This window comes from Urocampus carinirostris, chromosome 5 (genome assembly GCF_059441175.1).
Source record: "Urocampus carinirostris isolate Australia breed hairy pipefish chromosome 5, RoL_Ucar_1.0, whole genome shotgun sequence".
Taxonomy (NCBI): Eukaryota; Metazoa; Chordata; class Actinopteri; order Syngnathiformes; family Syngnathidae; genus Urocampus; species Urocampus carinirostris.
In genome coordinates, this window is record NC_142353.1 from 14,872,865 (window position 1) to 14,894,658 (window position 21,794).

Genomic DNA, 21,794 nt, shown 5'->3' on the forward strand with positions numbered 1-21,794 from the left:
GTGGTGAATTCCGCAAAATAGAAGAATATTATTCAGAGAAACTAGATTAAAATCTTCAGAACGACAGAAAAAAAACATTCCGAAAAAAAAAGAAATAAACAGGAAAACCTGCACGATGAAAACAAAAACAAAAATTCCCTTTAAAATATTAGCCTGAGAAACATCAGTGTTTGAACAGTGAAGTAAATACAATACGTGTCAGAACCAGAGCAGGAGGAGGACCCAGATGCGTAACGTTTCTCACACAAGCTTTATTTTACGTGAATGGGGCATGTTAACACAAACGCCAGTGAGTCGGCGATCGCTGGGCGGAAGAAGTAAGGCAGAAGTCCGGCGTGGAACAACAGGAAGCCAGAGGCCGATGAAATCGATACCAGATACACAAGCAGATACCGGACCGACAGGGTCGATACTGGACAGGACGGGACAGACAAGATTGATACCAAATACCGGATAGACGGGATCGATACCGGACAGGACGGGACGGACAGGATCAATATCAGATACATTAACTGGAGACGGATATCAGACAGGACGAGACAGACGGGATAGATACCGGAAACTGGAGACTGGCGAAAGATATCGGACAGGATGAGACAGGTGAGATCGATACCGGATACCGGAGATTGTAGCAAGGTATCAGACAGGACGAAACAGACGGGATCGATACAAGACACTGGAGACTGGAGTCCGCTATCAAACAGGACGAGATAGATGGGAACGATACCCGATACTGGAGATTGTAGCAAGGTATCAGACCAGACGTTACAGATGGGATCGATACCAAACACTGGAGACTGGAGTCAGATATCAAACAGAACAAGATAGACGGGATCGATACTGGACAGGATAGACAAGCAGGATGCTAGACAGAGTCAAAACACGCGTCTTGCGGGTGCAGAGGTTCGTTGACGGACTGACAAAGGGTGAGTGAGAGCACTGAGCTTAAATAGCCAATCAGTCAACGAGCCGCAGCTGGCGCCAAAAGGGCTGGGCCAATTGGGGGCAATGGGCAACCGTGTGTCAGGGACCAGAACAAGCACTCGGATCCAATAGCGTCAGTTAAAGGATTTATTTGGACAAGGTTCGGTGGAGCAGGCTTGGGACGTCGTCTCTTGGTAGCAGAAAGCCTCTTTGGACGATATGGCAACTCTGTGGTGAAAACGCGTGACGAGTAACGTAGCAGGTAAGTCGGTGGCCGGGACGGAAGAGTAGATCGTAAACTTTTAACAGACAAGGGTCAGGCAACGAGAATCAGACTTGGAATACACAAAGGGATCGTGGTACCTTGAATGTTGGAGGCTCACTCAGGGAAACGAGGAGTACACTCGAACGTCCATCTCTGGACGCTGACAGCTTATGTAGAAAGCTTCCACCAATCAGGAAATCGCGTTCCAGCACACCAGCTGATTACCTCAGGTGGCTCCAGTTAGGTAATCACGACACCGTGACAATATGCTTCCGTTGTAAACAGAAATGGAAAAATACTATGTATGATAAAATGTGTAGTGTTATTATAACAAAACAAAAAGGAAATCCCGATCAAAACATTTAACCATAAAATATAAATAAATCCAAAACACACTTTTTTTTAAACTTTAACCGAATCTTTCACAAATCTATTCATTTGAATGTTACTTTCCTTCGTGGGGAATAAGAAACAACATATTGTATGTTGAGAACTGTTACACACAAACATTGAGATGAATGTAAAGGCCACATACATCATTCATGCAACGTAGTTATATGAAGATACATCCTCAAGGAACTTGACCTTTACATCAATTCTTGATTCGTCTTTGACATTTCAGTGATGAGAAACGTGATGGGAGGCTCAACACATCCATAATGGTTTCCAGTATGAAGTGAGATTTTAGCGTGTTTGACCGGTACTGCTATCACCAGAAAACAGAAACGTGAACATGATAGCTGCTTTGATTTTAGGTATGCATAACCAGTACTGGCGGTTCTACACTAAGTTACTCCCAGGGCGAGACCACCTCCAAGTAATTTGGAAGACAGGAGCCGCCGAATATTTTTTAAATGTACAGAGAATTTTCCCCCACCCCTAGTCAAAGGGGAAGTGTCCCCTATGCTTTTCCTTGTCTCTGCCTCAGTCCTTCCGCACACTTTCGCAGCAAGCAGGGGCGTCAAAGCGGCAAAGAAGGGGCGCCTATTAAACAAGAGGCAAAGTCTTATGTTGTTGGATACAAAACCGCTTTTAAAGTTGTTTATTTTTATTTTTGAACGATCTCGTGCCGCCCCCCAAATGCATACCTGTCAACCTGTACGTTTTTGCCGTACAAAGTACGTTTATTATGCATTTTAAGACGTGTACGACGTACAAGAAAATCTGTACGGAAAAACAGAAATTTGTCCATTATGGGTACATACACCGACTATGATGAAACGGCAAATCAATCAAGTCAAACGAGTTCGCCGCGGTAGCCTCTATCTCGGTATCTTTTTTTTGTTGCAAACAAAGCGAGCGGTTTGATGCTACTGTGCGCATGCATCTGCCGCCTCGGATTTCAATTGGTAGTTATGTAGTGAAAGGAAGTCCGTCTCTTTTTAGAGAACCGCCTTTTCCGGCTCAACTCATTAAAGAGAGCTGGCTCTCAAACAGCTCACTTGCTCTGATGCATCATATTACGAATCATTATTGTTGTATAAAGAAGTTAAGAAAAAAAGTATAAAAGGAGAAAATGAAAAAAGATTGGTTTGTGGTTATCCCTTTAATCAGTATATTACCAACAATAACTTAATGCAGAAAATGAATTAATAATTTGAATAAGAAAATGTATTATTCTACTTAATTATATTTGCATGTATTTTTTCCATCTACAGTGAACGTCCAAGCTACTTCATTTTTGAACTTTTTTTTATAATAAACCTCGTATCTCACAACAAAATGTTAACAATATAATGATATAACAAAACACATGTACAATATAACATGTTAAACTTCATAAATAAACACGTTTAAAAAAATATATGGTGTAAGATTATTTTGTATTTTGTAAGGGAAAATACGACAGTTTGTAAGGGCATGGAGCCGTGGGGGTCGACAGGTATGCAAATGTACTAATACCACAAAACGATATATCACATTTAGTGCTTAAAGCAGGGACCTCATATACTATTTTGCCTTTATTGTGAGCGTTTCAAACCCACATTTATGAAAATAATCTATTTAAAAACGAATATAAAAATAAATATAATATATAAATGGATTGCTGGGATGGGCTCCAGCACCCCCGCGACCCTACTGAGGATAAGCGGTGCAGCTAATGAGATGAGATGAGAATATATAAATGTATGGCTGATATTAAGACGACGGCTTTAGGACCCCGATCCCGCAGCGGAAGCGCTTTCCCCATCACTGTCATCATTGTGCCCATCACAGTCATTTGTTCCATATTCTCCGCCGCTGTGATGCTAGCCGCCACCCCAAACATTTTATTCATGTCGTTAATGGTTTTGGTGTGTGGCCAGGACGAGGAATCCGCAATAGCTGAGAGGCCTTATGCAGTTTTGCAAAAGCAAAATATGGGTAAGAAAATTAAAAACCCCACACAAATTGACGCGTATAATTTCGCGCCAAGTGTTGACCACGCCTTTTCTTGTCTGCAGTCGCGTTGGGGAGCGTCCTCGGTGTCCTCCTGCTGTTAATGATCGTCATGGCCGTTTGCGTTTACAAGCCTCTACACAGGAGATGAGTCAGATTGTGTCCTCACTCCACTCACGGAGACAAAAGACTTGCAATCAAACACAATCCAAAGAGCCACTTAACAGTTCTCAAATCCACCCGCTGAAGGTGGGCCTTACAATGGTTAGAGTGGCTCTGACACTTGCTTATTTATCGGGGACACCTTGATCCCACCTCATGCAATTTGAATTTTCCCAATTAAGCATGTTGAAAGTAAGTCGGTTGTATGAGTTTATATTGTGTTTCCCCCAAATATTCGGCACCACTGACCACACCATGTAAATAAATGATGAGTGTTACTACGTTTTAAGCCTTGCTCATTAGAAAATAAGAACATGGAATGATAGCAATACTATAGTCCCCTTTACATATACACCAGTATAGTACCTATAGTTCGCGAGCTAGATATGGTCTTTTTCATTAGTACATGACTCGGAAAATTCTGCTCGGGCAAACTTCCTCTGTAGCGTTCTATTTCTGATAAGCTCAAATAAGTGTTTAGTGCTGCATAGCTGAAGCAACGTTGATGGTATAAGCTGTTCGGTCCAGTATAAAAAGGGGAACAGTCACAACTTCAGTTCACAGTCAAGGTGTCACACCAACAGTCCTCGTTTTGGCTGTACATCCCGAAAGAATCCTTTGTACGGAAGCTCATTAAATAACATGTTCACTGTTGAGACACTTTGTTAAAAAAATAAACAGAACAAACAGTAAACAACCAAAAACGCTGCCAAACACACAGAGCCATTTGATTGGGTAAGCGGTAGGGGTGGCTGGACCTATGCACAAAATGCACGCTCCTCTCTCTATCACGTGCCCACTGCGCTGAATGGGAATACAGCCGTGAACTGTTTGTTTACAGTTTTTGGGTGAGATTTTTACAAAAGAACTCTGCTTGCACCTTGTTTTGAAACTATTTCTCATGAAAAATGGAGGTCAAAATGAGCTTAAGTAACTGTGAGGGACACAAGTTTAAAGTATACCTACTTTTTGATATGAGACACAGGCTCTGGCATTATCTTATAAATGTTATCTAATTATCTAACGCAGGGTTTGGATGATTTGTGTGACGTTACGGTCAAATAAATTGAATGCGCTGAGTAATTTGCTCTTGTTTGGCAGTTTTGAAGAATTTTGTCTTAAAATGTATGGTATGGCTTTTTCTCTCTTTCAAAAAAATAAAAAATAACTAAATGAATATTTGGTTATTATGGTTCTTTGGGCCTAATGGTTTCTGACTCCTGATGTACATCATCAGTGATTCACCACAGGATACGTGCGCTTTTTCGCCAAAAACAGCCGGAGTAGGACTATGAGGTTGAATAGAACGAGGGAAGATTTGTATGTTGAGTGGCAATTTTAGAGTCACAATTTACAAAAATACCATGCCCTGCTGTTGCGTGCCCAATTTTAAAATAAAGAAAACGTTATCTTACATGAGCCTCACCATGAACAACCGGGCATGATTTTTAGCTATCTTGTTGCCCCAGGTAACCAAACAACATAGTGGAAAGCTGGGCAATAAAATGAAAAAAAAAAAAAAAGTTTCTGTAGTTTGCATTCCTCACTGTGCTTATTAGCATTGCTTTTAATTGCACTACACAGTACATAGACCAGTACATCAGTATGTATTAATAAGTGCCTCCCAGTGTAAAAAAAACTTTAATGAACACTAATACTAAAAAAAAAAATACATGAACTATCATAAAAGCAAGCTGTTAAAAGAAATATTCGTAGGTCTAGAAATGACATTTATTTTACTTAACACAAGAATCATCTCAAGGAAGCTGACATAACACAAAAAATGTTTGGCAAAAAACGAGAGGAAAATGGTGTATTTTAGTCTGTAGCTTGTTTCCTTCCTTGTGTTTTTAGCACTCGTTTTGAGTTATATTACACTATACAGCAACATCTAGTTGCCCAAAAATACACACTGTACCTTTAAGTAAGTACCTTTTTCAATTTCAGTTGTTATTTTTCAATATGGTCTTTACCCAGTAACACTAGATTACGTGGTGCCTGCCCCTAAAATAGAAAACTGATTTGTTGAATCCAGAGTGAAAAGGGATTCTGTTTTCCAAGTACAACACCTTTACAAGCGTGTAATGGGTAAACGTCAACTCAAAGGCTTTGGTGTGCCCACTGGTGACATGTAGTCTCAAAATGGGACCAGACATTTAAAAATGAAGTACAAATTACATCAGTTATCAGTCACAATCACACTGTGCTTATGAAAATAAAATACAAAACCTAAAACATGGCTTTGTAGCAAAAATGTCGATTGTGTTACATTGGCCTTTTATCGAGCGTTTACGAAGCCTGAATGTGTCTGCATTCTTGAATAGAATTCTGCCACAGCCAGAAAATGTATGGAAATAAAGTGCTTTTATTTTAAGAACAAATGCAGCTCAAAACAGTGTTATAAACATCTCATTTGACTGAACCAAGAGCTGGCCTTTATTTGGCAGAATGACATAGTTATAACTGCTGTTTATCATCATGTACCATGGAGGGTAAGATTTGTAGACAGCGCTTAAGTTAGTGGTTGGTCATATGTAAAATAACTACAGTACATTGGTTATTCAACATCACAGGTACAACTTGCTGCTTATCTGATAAGAAAAATGTGAAGGTTTGAATTACCTAAACATTCACGTCACAAACTGTCTGTTGGCACATGATGAAATTGAACAAGTCAATGACTCAACAGACGGCCCTCAACAAACTTGCACACAGAAAGAAACTTGCAGTCGTTTGTGGTAAAAGGAGGAAAAAAATCAATGCTGAGGCCAGTCAGAAACATGGAAGTGATTGCACAGGACTGCACCCTGGTGATAACTGCGGTTGCAAACGCTGGTATTTGGAAATAAACCCCACTTTAAAGGAAAAATATATCCAGCGGCTACAGAAATCTGATATCTTACAGCTATAACTTATTGGCCTCCTGAAACGTACAATACACCAATAGATATGTGAAACTACCAGAAGTTTAAAATGGACCAAGACAGGGTTTGTAAAACTTGACCCTGAGGTTATTTTCCATTATCTGATGGAAATGGTTTGTAGCATTAAACCCATGCTGTGGGACTGTTTGATCTAACCAAGAATCTAAACTGCTCTGGCACTTGAAGAAAAAGTCAACTCAACTGCTTCCTGTACAATAATACACAAAAAGCATACTATTGTGCTAACATTTCTGGGATAATTTTGAAAAGAAACGGGAGTGTGAAGTTAAATGGAGTTACCTGAAAGTAGTAATTTTACAACATTCTTGGGAGCTGCCTTTAAGAAATTATGCTTTTAAAAGCTCAAAAAAGTCACTATGCCTCAGGGCTAGTTTGAAGACGGACTCTCGGCATGTAAATATAATAAAAAACCCCACATACTATAAAAGAGCAGGCAGTTAAAGGGAAAAACTGTTGTTGCATAGACAGGAAGTGTAAATGAGGTGAGGCGGTATCCGATCCCCTCTTCATCCTACTACTTTTCCATGAGGGAAAGCTGCAAAATTCGCTGCAGCTCATCTTCTTCCTGCTTCCTCAGCTGCTCTTCTCGCTCTTGTGCCTGTGCAGAAAGCTCCATGGCCAAGTGGAGTTCTGACTCGTGACTTGACGTAGAGAAGGTGCTTGTGGGGCTGGAGGTGTCGCCGTAGTCCACTAGCGCCCCCTCTGGGATACTACTGGAAAGACAAGAATGGTGTGTCAAACTCATTTTTACCTAAGGCCACGTGGACTTAATGTCATTTCTCAAATTGCCTGATGTAACTTATGAATGTGATTGGTATGTAAAATAATAATCGAGAAATAAATAACAACTTCTTGTAACTCTGAATTTATTAATTAATCACTCTACCGTTCAAAAGTTTATAGTGACCCAGACAATTTTGTGTTTTCATTAAAAAGTCACTCTTCATCAAATGGATTTGACCAATGTTTGGGTTATTTTACCCATATGTTGACCAGTCTTGGATATGGCTTTTTCTTTGCCATTCTCCCTTGAAAGCCAGCATCTCGGAGTTGCCGTTTTACACTAGATGTTGACAACGGTGTGTTTTATTTAACCAAGCTGCTAGTTGATGACCTGAAAGGAACCAATTTCTTAAACTGCAGACTATAATGTACCTGCCGTCTTGTTTGATTGTGCAGCAGGGTCTCCCATTTCTCTTTCTACTCTTGTTAAAGCCTGTTTGTGCTGTTGCAGAAGATCTTCCGTTTCTTTGCATTTTCTTGCATGCAGTAGCCTTCATTTCTTTTAAAAAGAAATACTCTGCGCAGTTTCACGTGAAAGTTCTACTTTTTCCTGGCAATTCTGAAAGTTTAATCACACCCATAAATGTGATGCTCCAGATAGTTGACTAGTTTAAGGGAAGGTCAGTTTTATAACTTCTCAAACCTAGCTTTACCGTTTGCGAACATAATTTCACAAGGGCTTTCTAATCATCCATTAGCCATCTAATGCAATTAGCAAACATTGTGTACTATGAGAACACTGGGGGTTCTGGCTGCCTGAAATAGGGTTTCTAAACACCTTTGTAGGTATTGCATTAAAAAAAGACATTTGCCTGTAAAATAGTCATTTACCTTATTAACAATGTATACGGGGTGTATTTCTGATTAGTTTCAAGTTATCTAAAAGTATAGGATGCACCTGTCCCCATGGGCACAACGCATAAGGGGCGATGGCGCTTCATAAAAACGAAAGCAAGTTGTCATAATTGACAAGAGAAGAAGAAATGCAATGGCAAAGCGAAGCCACCAGAGCAGGGGCGTCAGCGTCATTTTTAAGCACACTTTTCAAAATATTTCTTCATTTAAAGTGTCTATAACAAGAGAAATCTTATTAAGTTACATGCCGCCAGGTGGCTACAGCTCCACTCGATTCAACAGTAAATTCTAGATAATGCTGTGAGAAGAGTAACCAAGGCACTGTGAGCATTTGACGCCTATGTACAGTCCTATGAGGGCAAAGGAATTCTCAGAAGGATTTAGATTAGATTCCAGGCAAATTAGAAATGAGTGTGGAGGATGCTTTCAACGTGGCTGCAGTGAGGTAAAGATTACTCAATTAAGACTCCAGAGAAACATGGCAACAATTTCAAGCATTTACAAGCACTTTATCAAAAATTCAAACAATATTCAAACCTTGAAAACACAACAATAAAAATCAAGCTTTTTCAGGGACTTCAAGCATCCATTCGAACCAACAAGTATGCAAATACATACCAGTCACTCTGGCTCTTGACTTTGATATCTGTATGGTCACTTTGAGTGCCCTCTCCTGTCCTTTCCTAGAGTGATATAAAGACGATAATCATTCCCAATACAATTGATAAGACAGTAGGAAAAAGGGAACCAAAAGGAGATACAGTGCCGTGAAAAAGTATTTATCCCCTTCCTGATTTCTGTTTTTTTTTTGCACATTTATCACTCACAAAAGGTTTCAGCTCATCAAACACATTTTAATATCACACAGAGACAACCCTAGGAAATACAAAAATGTAGTTTTTAAATGTTGATTTGGGTTTGGATACAATTGGCAGCGAAAGCAGAAATCAAACGTTTACAATAATTGGTAATGAGTTTTTCACAGCACGGTGAAGCAGTGGTTAGCGTGTGTACGGCACAGTTCTGAGGTCATTAGATAGATCAAACCTCCTGTGTGGAGTTTGCATGTTCTGCCCGTGCTTGCGTGGGTTTCCTCCGGGCAGTCCGGTTTCCTCCCAAATTCCAAAAACATGCATGTCAGGTTAATTGGCTGGTCCAAATTGTCCCTAGGTGTGAATTAACGAGTGAGTTGTCTGTTCCTGTGTGCCTTGCGGCTGGCTGGCAACCAGTTCAGGGTGTCCCCTGCCCACTGCCCGAAGATGGCTGGGATGGGCTCCAGCACCCCCGCGACCCTACTGAGGGATAAGCGGTGCTGATAATGGATGGAGTCTTTCACAAAGTTGTGGAGAAATTTTGGGCTGCTATTCTTTCCAAAATGGTTTCAAATCCTCCATATTGGAGTGTTTTCTAGCATGAACTACCCATTTAAGGTCACACCACAGCATCTCAACTGGTGAATATAGTTGATGATCCGAAACATTTGTGAGTGATAAATATGCAAAACCACAGGAAGGGTGCAAACACTTTTTCACAGCGCTGTATGAATTGCGAGGCCTCACTTGGTCTGAGTCAATGCGGGAATCAAGTAGACTTTGATGAATTGCATACTGCAAAAACTCATCATCGTTAGAAGGTGCGGGGGTGATGCGGCTCCCTCCTCGGCGTAGGTAGTTGTCGGGTATCACAAACACGGATGGACACACTTTAAACACTGGAGGTACTGAACACGCACCAAAGCAGCAGTTGAGCAAATAGTTTCAATGCATTTAATCATCGAAAATATTTTCACCTTTAGCTTCCTCCTCGTATTCTGCTGAGGGTGTTGTGGCTGCTGGTGTTTTGATGTCTTCCTCTTCAGTGCTGCATTTATTAACGTTACCAAAAGTAATCCTGGCATTCAGGACATGGAATAGAGGAATTTCTGCAAAACACAATGTATCACTTTCACTCTTGATGCATTTAAAAAAAAATGTTTCCTGTCTCTCAAAGTGATGCCAATCACCAATTTTGATCGGAAACCCGGGAGGGAACTTCAATGTGACAAAGTCTCGTAGGCGTGCAAAATGCGAGCTGGTCCGAGCCATGAGGTCAATGATGGGAGTCACCTGCTCCACCAGGGAGAGAGGATGATCTTCACTCATCCATAATGTACCTTTAAACCTGCGAGAAGGAAAAGCTGGTTAAATGGCAAGAGCAGTTAAAAATAAGGTTTCTGTATATCTTGGGGATTGTCGACTAACTTCTGTGTTCGCACGCTCAGTTCGATCGGGCGGCCGATGTCTCTGTTGCCCAAATTGAAATTGGGATTGAAATATTCTTCTGGAGTGATGGCTGTGGGATTTGTGGCAGTTGCGTATTCAAGTGTGAGATCCTGTAACAGTAAACATCAAACCAAAACATCATTAGCAGGAAAAGCAAGGAACAATTGCACAATCCTTTGGGACCGAACACCAACTGTTTTCAAATTCATCCATTGCCATTATGTATTTACCATTTTTTCCATACAGTAGTGTGCACCTAAAAACCCAAATTGGCCAGAAGTATGAGAGTGCTTTATGACCTGGTGCTTCTTTTATACTGGAAAATGAGATGGAAAAATTGGAAATGCATGGAAACATATAAATGATACTGCATACAATAACTGTTCTTCCTTTGAGAACTACAGTATATGAAGTGGTCTACGAGTGCCTTCTTGTGGTTGACAATTATACAAACATGCTTGTTACAATTTATGAAAGGGGTCTTATAATAACCAAAATGGAATACAAGTATTATTTCAGGGCTCTTTTCAGTCAACAGTTTGTATTTTTTTAATGTGTCTCTATGAACTGTGATATAAAATGGATATCCATAATGTTTCGAATAAGCTAACTGCTGCACTACGGACATAAAACAGGGTTAATTAACGAATATTAACCAAATTTGAGACGTCACAACCCCGTGACGGAGGTCCGCGACTAACTGCTGTTATTACTGTATTTTTATGTTCAATTACTATTTCGATGTGTTTTGAGTGATCAGGAACATGTGTTTCATTGCTACTTAGGGTTAACTTGGATGTTTTTGGGATGCTGGTTATTGGTCAGTTAATATGTATCGATAAAATTCGCTCAAGATACGAGCATGATCCAGGAACAAAACAATATAGAGATATTGTCAGTCAGTCCTGTACATCAGGAAAAAAAATCACCTATACTTCTTCGGCATAGAGGCGTTGCTTCTATCTTTTATTGAGACCATATCTGATTTGCTTAGACTCCTTGTGATTAAGAGCTATACAAATAAACATGACTTAACTGGTTCACAATCATTCGTGCCAGTGTGAGCTCACTGTTCTGCCTTTGAGAAACACATTGGTTGGTCTTGGAGTGCCCTCTTTTTGTTAAAATGTTGTTTGTTGCCGAAAGGAAACAAAACTCAACAAACTTCAATGGCTACACAAATGCCAACTTTCGAATGCTTGTTGAGAATCCTTTTTTTGATGTTGCGTATTGTTCACTAACTGTCGAGCTGGCAAAAAAGGGGGATACTTTGGAGTGAGGACAGCACAGTTAGCATTTATGAATGAATAAATGTTATTGGTGAAACCAGATGTCATAATGTTAATGTTCTATAAAATAAACCATTTTAATTTCAATGTAGTTATGCAATCTTAGCTCTACTGTAGTTTGAATTCAATGTGCCTAATACATTGGAACCTCGCTACTTCGTGGTTCCACGTTCGCGGGTTCAGAGCTTCGCAGGTCTAAAACATAATAATAATAATAATAATTAAAAAAATATATATTAAAAAAAAATATATATTTTTTTTTTAAAGCATTTTTGAAGGGGCGTCGCTACTTTGTGGTTTCACGTTCGCGGATTCAGAGCTTAACAGGTCTAAAAAAACAACAATAATAAAATAAAATAATTAAAAAAAATAAATTAAAAAAAATAAAAATAAAATATATATATGTATATATATAAAAAATTTTAAGCATTTTTGAAGGGGCTTTGCTACTTCGCGGATTTTCACTTTTCGCGGGTGGTTTTGGTCCCCATTTACCGCGATAACCGAGGGATTACTGTAGTCCAGTGCACCTCATGAATGACAAATATGTCACAAAAGGCCATTTTTGAGGATGCGTCTTAAAATCCGATGTGCCTTATAGTGCGGAAAATATGATAAATATATTTTTGCCTTATGTCAAATAGGTTTCACAAAATAGAGCTCAATATCAGGGCAATCCCCTGAATCAGGGGTAGGGAAACCTGATTTTCCAATTTCTGCCTGTTTTAAAAGTGTCCTTCTTAAAAGGCAGCCGAGTTGATGATCAGGATTTTTATCCGACCTTTACAAAAGCTTGCTGATGAGACGGAGGAGTGAGACGTTGAAAACAGGCAGCTGGGACTACGGCTTTAAGGCAAAAGTGTTTTCCAGTCCTGTGCTAAATCAAACACCACTCCAGATTACAACCATAGACTAACTGTTGAAGCCATAAATAATTTTAACCAATTCTTGTGAAACTTGGACGAATATGGTGCCAGGATAATGGAAGAAAGCTTGTTAAATTGCCTCCCACTTTATGCCTGTTCAGTCACATAACAGCATCAAAATGTCAGTTCAGACGATTGGTGACAAATTATGTCATGCTTGTTCAAGCTGGAGGTAGCTTGATAACCAGCAAATGGAGAAACACTTTCCTCTCCACTTTTAGTGCTTGTTACAAGTATCCATTCTTAGTGTCAGTCCTTTTTTCTCTCAATAAATTATTAGAAAAACCTACAGTGAAGCAGGTGAGGGTGTGGTCTGAGGGGGCAATGGCGGCACTACAGGACTGCTTTGATTGCACTGATTGGGACATGTTTAAATCGGCTGCCACTTACAACAACAAAATAAATATAGATGAGTACGCCATTTCTGTGTCAGCCTACATCAGTAAATGCGCAGAAGACGTCAACAACAAGGCTGTGGAGGTTGTCAGCAGTATCAAGTTCCTAGGGGTGCACATTACAAACAAACTCACCTGGTCCGTGAACACTGCATCACTGGTTAAGAGGGCACAGCAGCGCCTGTACTTCCTGCGGAGGATGAGGAGAGCCCACCTGCCCCCACCCTCCCTCATCACATTCTACAGGGGCACCATAGAGAGTATCCTGACCAGCTGTATCTCTGTGTGGTGTGGAGGCTGCAGCGCTACCGACTGGGGTAGTGTGAGGAGGGTAACGAGGACAGCAGAGAAAATAATCGGGACTACACTTCCCTCCATTCAGGACATTGGCCAGAAGCGCTGTCTATCCCATGCTAAGAACATTACCGGGGACCCCTCTCACCCCCATCATGGACTGTTCACTCTGCTAGCCTCTGGGAAGAGGTACTGCAGTGTGCGGTGCAGGACCACCAGGCTCCGCAATAGTCTAGTCCCCCTGGCCATTAGACTGTTAAATGGTCAATCTAACATATAGTTAACTTAATTCTAAACGGCTGCTAATCTGACTTTTTGCACTACTGGCAGTTTTTTTTTTATATAGCTTGCCACTCCTTGCACATTGCTCTCTGCACTATTGTAATTACAGCGTTAATGTTACAGTGTTAATGTTACTGTGTACCTGACTTGTTAACCTGACTGCCCATTTTGCACATCTGGTTAGCTACTCTTCTTGCACTATCGGCACTATGGTAAAATACTATACGTAGCCATAATACAATACAACTTTATTTATATCTGTACATTCAAGGAAACTGTGGGGGTCAGATGCATCGACATTTCGTTCTGTATACACGTGTACTAGAATGACAATAAAGTAGATCTGAATCTGAATCTGAAGAAAGCTTTTGTGGTTGTGCAATGTATGTGTTTGATCGCAGAATGCGTGCATTACCCCTTGTGCACTTATATGTTGTTCAACTGTTCCAAGCAGGGACTCCAGAATGTTTCTTTCACCTATTGAGAGAAACCACACATTTACTATTGTCTGCTAAAAAGGTAATCACAAACTACTGTATACAATTAAGTGCTAAAATTTATGCATTCATTTCTTAAAAGTGGGCATACAGTAAAATCCTAAAAATACTCACGCATTTGCAAAATCTGTTATTTTCCTCATCAGTATAATTTTACCTTTATCAAAAGCACGAATATTGTGAATAAATAGCTTTAAAACACACACTCTGAGTAATTACTTTTGAATCCAACTGAAAATATATTTGTGAATATTTTATTTTTGGGACAGTTTTTCCTTTTTAATATGCACCAGATTCTACCATTGCTGTGTAATTTTATACAATTCTAAACTGAATGCGAGTGATTAAAAAAATCATTTCAAAGCAGAAACAGACATTTCTTGCACATACTTTTTATCCTGGCTTTCTCTTCATTTGTGAGATGTTCCGTCCTAGTCCTTATGACGACATTCACATTGTTTACGCTGAAGACCTATGAAATTAGCAGGGACATATGATGATAACCAAATTAAATGATTTGTTTCAAAAGGACATCTTTAGTTTTATTGAAAGACACTTTTTGTGTTAAACCTTTGTTTCAAATCCGTTGACTTCTTCACTCCTGTCTGTCCTCCAGCCCCAAATTCCGGACTTGTTCCTATCGAAAGACAACAAATAAGAAAAATATTACAAAGTGTAAATCACTCTTTTGATGACGTAACGTTTTGAAGCGGTCGAGCTTGACAACATGTCACTCTTGTGGCGTGTCATTTAGCACAGGAATGACTCAGGGGAAGACATGAATCCAAACGGGAAAATAATCCTAATTCAAACTTGTTTTAATGCTAACATTCAGAAGAGACGGGTGATAATCTTATTTTCCACATTTTAATTTATATTTTTTTGCTTGTTTTTCATAGGTTCTTTGCTGTTTCAGCCTAAAGTGGGAAACTCTGGGAAACACTGTGGCGCAAATAGTGCAATGATTGATTAGTCGATAAGTGTCACGGATTACAATCGAACAAGATTGTTTACAACAGTAATCGAACCCAGGTCACTTTACCATTAGACCACCATTGCTGTTGAATGTGGTTTAATATGTATACGTACGTAAAAAGAGATTGAACAGTAGTTTGTTGAAAAACTTTGCTTTCTGTTTCTGTCTTTTGCAACGTTATTGACACACAGGTGAAGAAGTGGAGAGACTGTTTCTAGCACCGTGACTACAAATGGTGTGACAGTGAGATAAGTTCATATGCATTTTCATATGTCATCTGTAGCTTTGTTGGTCTAGTTGTAAAGTGTCTGCGCCCTGACCGCCATGGACCGGGTTTGAATCCCGTTGCATGTAATGTATTGCGATTTGGGCCAGTGAGGATCATCGATTGATCAATCATGGCTCAAACAGTAAGCCATTGCGTAGTAACGCACTCCTGTAAATACTATATGCATTTTCAAATGTATCCACTGTATTTTGCAGTATAAAAGGCGCACCGGGTTATAAGGCGCCCTTTAAATTTTCTGTAAAATTTGTTTTTTTTTAGGTGCGCCTTGTGTTCAGATGACAAGGTACTCGAAGCACAGTTGAGTAAGGGAGAAGCACTGAATGCAAGCTGACGGGAAGCCAAAAACTTAACCAGAAGTAACCACTTGCCTCTCAAAAGCAATATCCTTGGTGTCCAAGTAGGTGTTGACAACTGGTGTGGTCAACCTTTTGGCCACTTCTTGTTCTGCCGGCTGCATTGACTCGAGTGTGACATCTTCCCTCTCTTGTGATATCATGAAGTTCTCTGTGTCCACCACTTGATCATCATGGTTCACCTCCATCAACTCTGCACATAAATCTGTCAAAGAGCTTGTCACGCCACATTTTATCAGAATGAAGTCATTTGTGTTTGCTTTGTCTCACACACACCGTCTCCTCTGAAAAGGTAGCTTCTTCGTCCTCTGACCCAAGTCATGTTCTCAAAACCTAGCAGAGTGGCGTCGACGCGAATGTTTGCTCCACTTTTCCAAATGCGACACACATCACTTGGGCAAACCCGGGAAACAAGAGGGACTGCGGGGCAAAAACATGCAAGGACGTTTTTTTTTTAATGAAAGTAAAAGCATTATAAAGAAATTAAGTTAGGGTTTAATAATGCTGATAGTCCAGTATGACTGGAAATAGCACAGTGTTGATTGTTTGAATACTTTTTCTAATGCAGTACTCCAACAAAGGGTTTGTACACCTTTTCCGTGACCAAATTCAAGCAATTGTTAAGGACTTTTAAAGCCAATTTTTTCCAGTATCTCCGGTATCATGAAAAGAATATCAGGGTGAATCATGTACTTTGAGACAAATCTCTTCCTTTAAAAGTGTTGGGTAAAATGAAGGTAATATGTAGCTTACATTTTCAGTTGCAGAACATACTTCCATTACAATTTGACAGTACCTTAATTTTTTGCATGGCCCATAATAAATCTCCATAATTGATACCTAATCCTTGTGCTAATACAAGCACTTCACAAAAAATCCAAGCACTTTCAATCCTTGAAAACGCAACCTAAAAATTCAAACATTTTCAAGGATGTCAAGCACCCATATGGACCCTGTCAACATTTGTATAGTCACGCTCTAGTTTCCACATAGACTTACTCCAGCTAGTGAATTCCCACTTCATTTCCATATAAAAGTCTGGTGACTGTGGAGGGAAGAAAGGTAAAGCAAGTTGTTTCATTTATTCAAATGAAAGGCTACTTAGAATAAAAATGGGGACATTATAACTTAAACCTCTCGGATCTTTGACAAAAGCTGAGGTACGCCTTCCAAAGCAGTTGATGCTTTGAGGAAGTCTCGTCGTTGAAGAACTAACTGAACCATCTCTGGGTCTCCAGTGCTAACAGCTTCCTGAAGCACTAGATACACAGAGCAAAGACAATCATTTAGATAACCTGCATGAACAGCCACAACATTCACAATTTTGATATCATGCAGCAGTTCCAATGCTAACCTGTCCAATTGTTGGCATTTTCTTTAGTAACTTGAGCTCCGTGTTTCAAGAGGACTCTCACCGACTCTAAATGTCCGAGTGACACGGCCAGGTGCAAAGGAGTGCGGCCTCTTGGGTCCACACTCTCAATGTCATTCTAGGGAATAACCCATATCAAAGAAAAGTACGATTTTAATTTACTTCAAAAATCACATCGTGACATAAGATTAGTTCATGATCTTAATAAATGAGGATGAATGAATGAATGAGTGTTCTGCATTTATATAGCGCTTTTCAAGTCAATGAAGACCTCCCAAAGCGCTTTACAATGTGCTTCACACTTTCCCTTTTTACATACACTAACTAACCGATAGCAGCGTCAGCCATGCAAGGTAACTACCTGCTCATCGGGGGCATTATGGATTCAGTGTCTTGCCCAAGGACTCTTTGACATATAACTCGAAGGAGCCAGGAATCGAACCTGCGACCGCTTGATCCCAAGACGAGTGCTAAGAGTCCCTGTTATAGGTCAGTTTGGATGAGTGAAGTTAATGCCACAAAATCCTTCAGAATAACGTTTTCTAGCTTTGTCTCACATTCTTGGTAATCAAAACTATTATATGTATTGTAATAATGTTTGTAACAGGGAAAACAAAGCACTGTCTGCATAAGTGTGGCATGCTCTTATAAGAGGGATGTGGTATACATTTGAATAGTATGATCAAGCACTCTTTAACTTGTACTTATTTTACACTTTTAGTCGATTTTATAGACCACTTTTTTTCAACAATTCTGTGCCAAGGCAAGTTTAAAAAAAAACAGTCAAGTGGGTTGTCTGTCCCTGTGTACCCTGCGACTGGCTGGAGACCAGTTCACTGCCCGAGGACAGCTGAGATGGGCTCCAGCATCCCCGCGACCCCTCTGAGGAAAAACGGTGCAGATATTGGATGGATGTTGCCTGCATTGCCAGTATAACATTTTTTTATTATTATTTGTGGTCACCGTGGCTCAGAGGTAAAACAGGTTATTCAATCCGGTTAATAATTTTGCTGTAATATAAATTTCACTAGTCATGACATGTTTTTCCGGTTTAACTACATTTTTGTCTTATTTTTCTTATTTTATCTTATTGTTCTAACTTCTGAATATGAGTAAAAAAAATACTATCAGCAAAATTGTGCGCAAGATTTATTTTTGCAGAGCAGTCAAACCACTTCATCAAAAAAAAATAAGTTATGAAATATAAATCCATCTCCTTCCACGTGAGCAGATAATAAGTACCTGTATATTAAAAGAAAAAAAATAAATAGTAATCTGCTGCCATACACTGATAGGGATGAATTTTACAGTTACTTGTCTGATCAGTGAAAGAAAGCAAAGATACTGAACAATGGCATCGTTAAAATAGGGCAATTTCCTGCGGTACACTGGTTGAAAGTTTTATTTATTGTTATAAAGTTTATTTATGTATATTTATGTAAATTATTTTATATTATTTGCCCCATATTACTGGCATATTACTGACGTAATGTATTTAACCCGTTCCTCATTTTTAATAGTCAAAACCTTAAAGTGTTGACCAATTATGGCTTTAAATTGTACATAATCATTGGTTTAATAGGAATTATACGAGTAATGGCTTAAGTGGGAAAAACTGATATTCAACATGTCTAGCAACCAGATGAAAGGTCCAGTGTGTAATATTTGACCACTAGATTTTGCTGTATTGTGTCGTGCAACTGAAAACAAACAACAGAGACTAAGTGACTAAAATATAACATCATTTTACCTCACTTTTTTCCTAGCCTTTCGCAAAGAAAGAAAAAGGTAAATGAAAACAGCAAGAAAAGAAATAAGGAAAAGGAGAAAAAAAAGAGAAAAATAGGAGAAAAAAGCTAAATGAAAAAGGAAAAATGAAAAACAATCAAGAAGAAAAAGGGGAAAAGAGAAAACTATGAAAACTGAAAAATTGCAAAAACAATACTTTAAATAAGGAAAAAGGTTATCTTACAACTAACTTTACTACATTTTAATGTTTTTAATTTTTATTTGTAAAAAAAAAGAAGACATCATTAAAATGATGTGCAAAACAAGAAAAGTAGAAGGAAAAAAACTGATTTCTGAGAATAGGCTTGGCGGCAATATGTCAGCTCCTTCTAGGTGAGGCTCATTTTATGTCAAATAATTGTTTCTTAAACCTTTATTGGGACAAATTCAATCACCTTTTAATTCAAGCAAATTCTCAATTTCTCCGGTACCATAAAAAAAAGAAATCCAGTGTGAATCATATTATTTCCATTTCCACAAATATATCTGCAGGTTACGATGCAATTTTAAATCTTGCGGGTTTATTTATCATATTTAGATTATCAGATTTTGTGTAAATCGCCACTATATTAGTGGATCTGAACAAGACAAGACGTGTGTTAATATTTTTGAGAAAATCTCTCCGAATATTGGTGTTGTTGGAAGTAATATGTAGATTACATTTTCAGTTGCAGCAGGATCATTTAATTTTTGTATGGCCCATAATAAATGTCCATAATCGATACATAATTCTTGCAACAATAAAGATTCCATAGCACCCTGTTTAGGTGTAGGATACCTGTCCTGCAGGGTGCAGCCCGTAAGGGCGATGGCGCATCATAGGACAATGCCCTATAAATTAATGCCAGCAACCATTAATCACGAGGGAATAAATGCAGTGGAAACGTGAAGCCACTGGAGAGCGGTGTTGGCGTCATTTTTAAGCAGACTTGTTTTGAAACATAGCTGTAATTCTAAGCATTTACAACCAGGTCACACAAATGTAAGCACTTTTTAATGCTTGAAAACACATTAAAATTCAAGGAGTTCAAGCACCTGTACGAACCCTGCAAAAACATGCTAATGAGGTCTAATGAGAAGATAATTTCTTCCTCATCCCATGAGGCTCTTTAACTCCACCCGGGGGAGTACAAGCCCACATTAAACCCCACCCCCCACATGTGTATGTTACCCTATTTTTATATTTTATTGGGCAAGACACTGAATCCCTAATGCCCCCAATAAGCAAGGGTGGCGCCTTGCATGGCTGCATGGCCGCTATTGGTGTGTGAGTGTGTGTGAATGGTTAAGTGTGAAGCACATTGTAAAGCGCTTTGGGAGGTCTTCATTGACTTGAAAAGCGCTATAGAAATGCAGACCATTTACCACCAGCTCAGTAGCCTAGATGGTAAGGCGCCCGCTTTGAGACTGGGAGGTCGGTGGTTCGCGCCCCGGCCGAGTCATTCCTAAGACTTAAAAAGTGGTCGGCGGCGCCCTCTGTTGGCTGCGGCTGCATCGGCTCGCTACAACGGGTCAGGTGCAATCGACATTTCGTTCTGTGTACATTGTTACACAGAATGACAATACAAGGAAATTATTATTATTATTATTATTATTATTACAGTGTGTATTTTATGTAGCATTACTTAAATACTCTATATCAACACGTTATATTGGGTATTTATGTATTCTATTTCTTTTCTTTTATTATTATTGTATTTTCAACACAAGGATACTGCTGGAAGTGTGAATTTCCCTCCGGGGATAAATAAGATATCTATCTATCTATCTATCGAATTTCTTCACAGCAATGTATTTTCAAAAATTCATGCTTTAGTGATAGTTCCTATAGTTTTGCTGTATTTAAATTGCTGTTTGTGTTTTGTTTTTCAAATGGAAGTATTGTTTACCACCAGGAGGGGCTCCATAATACACACTGTACCTTTAAGCGTGAAATGTAATAAGTGGATGAGGTGTCAATCAAAACAGAAGCACTGGTTAACAATTGAATGGGCAAGTAAGCCTATTATTTTGGCACAACTTTGATGATAAACATAAACACGGCGATACCAGTTAAAATACTGGGGACTAGTAAACATTAACCAACCAAAAAACGTGAAGTAGTGAGCAGATATGTTGAACGAGGCGGCCTACTACTTCCCTTGCAGCATATGTATAGATAGCATCGTTAAGCTAACGACACTCGTGCCTTATTATTCAGGCAATACAACTGCTTTACTAACCTGCGTCAATGTAATTTGCTGTTCTAGCCTTCTGTAGTTGTTCTCCCAAACTGATAAATGCAGCGGGAACTCCATTCGTAGGTCTTCGCTAACATTAGCTGAGGACATCTTCTCTTTATGTGAAGCCTTAACGAAATGTTAGCAAGCTTTCTCTAAACGCGACCACCGTGATAGCTATGCCTTGTACCCCCCCAACTTTGACGTTTATTATCGGCCATGGCGAGGACATTTCCCCAAAAAATCAATCAATGCAGAGGCAGTCTCAGTCCACTGACGCCTCACAGCCTTCCCCAAAACAAAAGTTCGAACAAGGAAGTAGCTGGAAGAGTCCATTCACTAGCAGGAGGGGAGTCCACCCAGTCGCAAAACTAGCATGACAGCAAAATGCTACTCACGCATAAAAATGTTTGAAGATTTGTTTTTTGTTTTTATTTTCTTTCCTGACCTAAGATTGGAAACACGGTGGAAATTAAAGGACAATAAATCTATTTTCCCCACAAGCAAATAGTGAGCTCCAGAATGAGCACCTCCATTCAA

General features: G+C 39.4%; 1 protein-coding gene and 1 long non-coding RNA gene across 4 annotated transcripts; one reads left to right on the forward strand and one right to left on the reverse strand.

The window, feature by feature from the left end:
• Positions 1-3,356: 3,356 nt before the first annotated feature.
• LOC148365529 (uncharacterized) lies at positions 3,357-4,907 on the forward strand. Its single transcript, XR_015850415.1, has 2 exons — positions 3,357-3,553; positions 3,634-4,907. It is a non-coding gene; the product is annotated as an uncharacterized LOC148365529 (long non-coding RNA).
• A 1,168-nt stretch (positions 4,908-6,075) lies between these two features.
• Positions 6,076-21,787, reverse strand: ankrd13a (ankyrin repeat domain 13A). 3 transcript variants are annotated; one of them, XM_088335905.1, is made up of 15 exons: positions 21,258-21,787; positions 17,230-17,365; positions 17,010-17,134; positions 16,875-16,920; positions 16,152-16,295; positions 15,891-16,068; positions 14,828-14,894; positions 14,648-14,729; positions 14,176-14,237; positions 10,554-10,684; positions 10,316-10,473; positions 10,103-10,234; positions 9,873-10,033; positions 8,932-8,996; positions 6,076-7,388 (listed from the first exon to the last, which is right to left on the reverse strand). In XM_088335905.1, exons 1-15 carry the CDS (start codon positions 21,363-21,365, stop codon positions 7,190-7,192), a joined length of 1,794 nt encoding a protein of 597 aa, XP_088192031.1. In that variant the 5' UTR covers positions 21,366-21,787; the 3' UTR covers positions 6,076-7,189. The 3 variants fall into 3 exon arrangements, with proteins under 3 accessions (XP_088192031.1, XP_088192030.1, XP_088192029.1); XM_088335904.1 differs by having other exon boundaries at positions 6,076-7,385; positions 15,891-16,080; XM_088335903.1 differs by having other exon boundaries at positions 15,891-16,080; positions 21,258-21,785.
• Between the last annotated feature and the right edge of the window lie 7 nt (positions 21,788-21,794).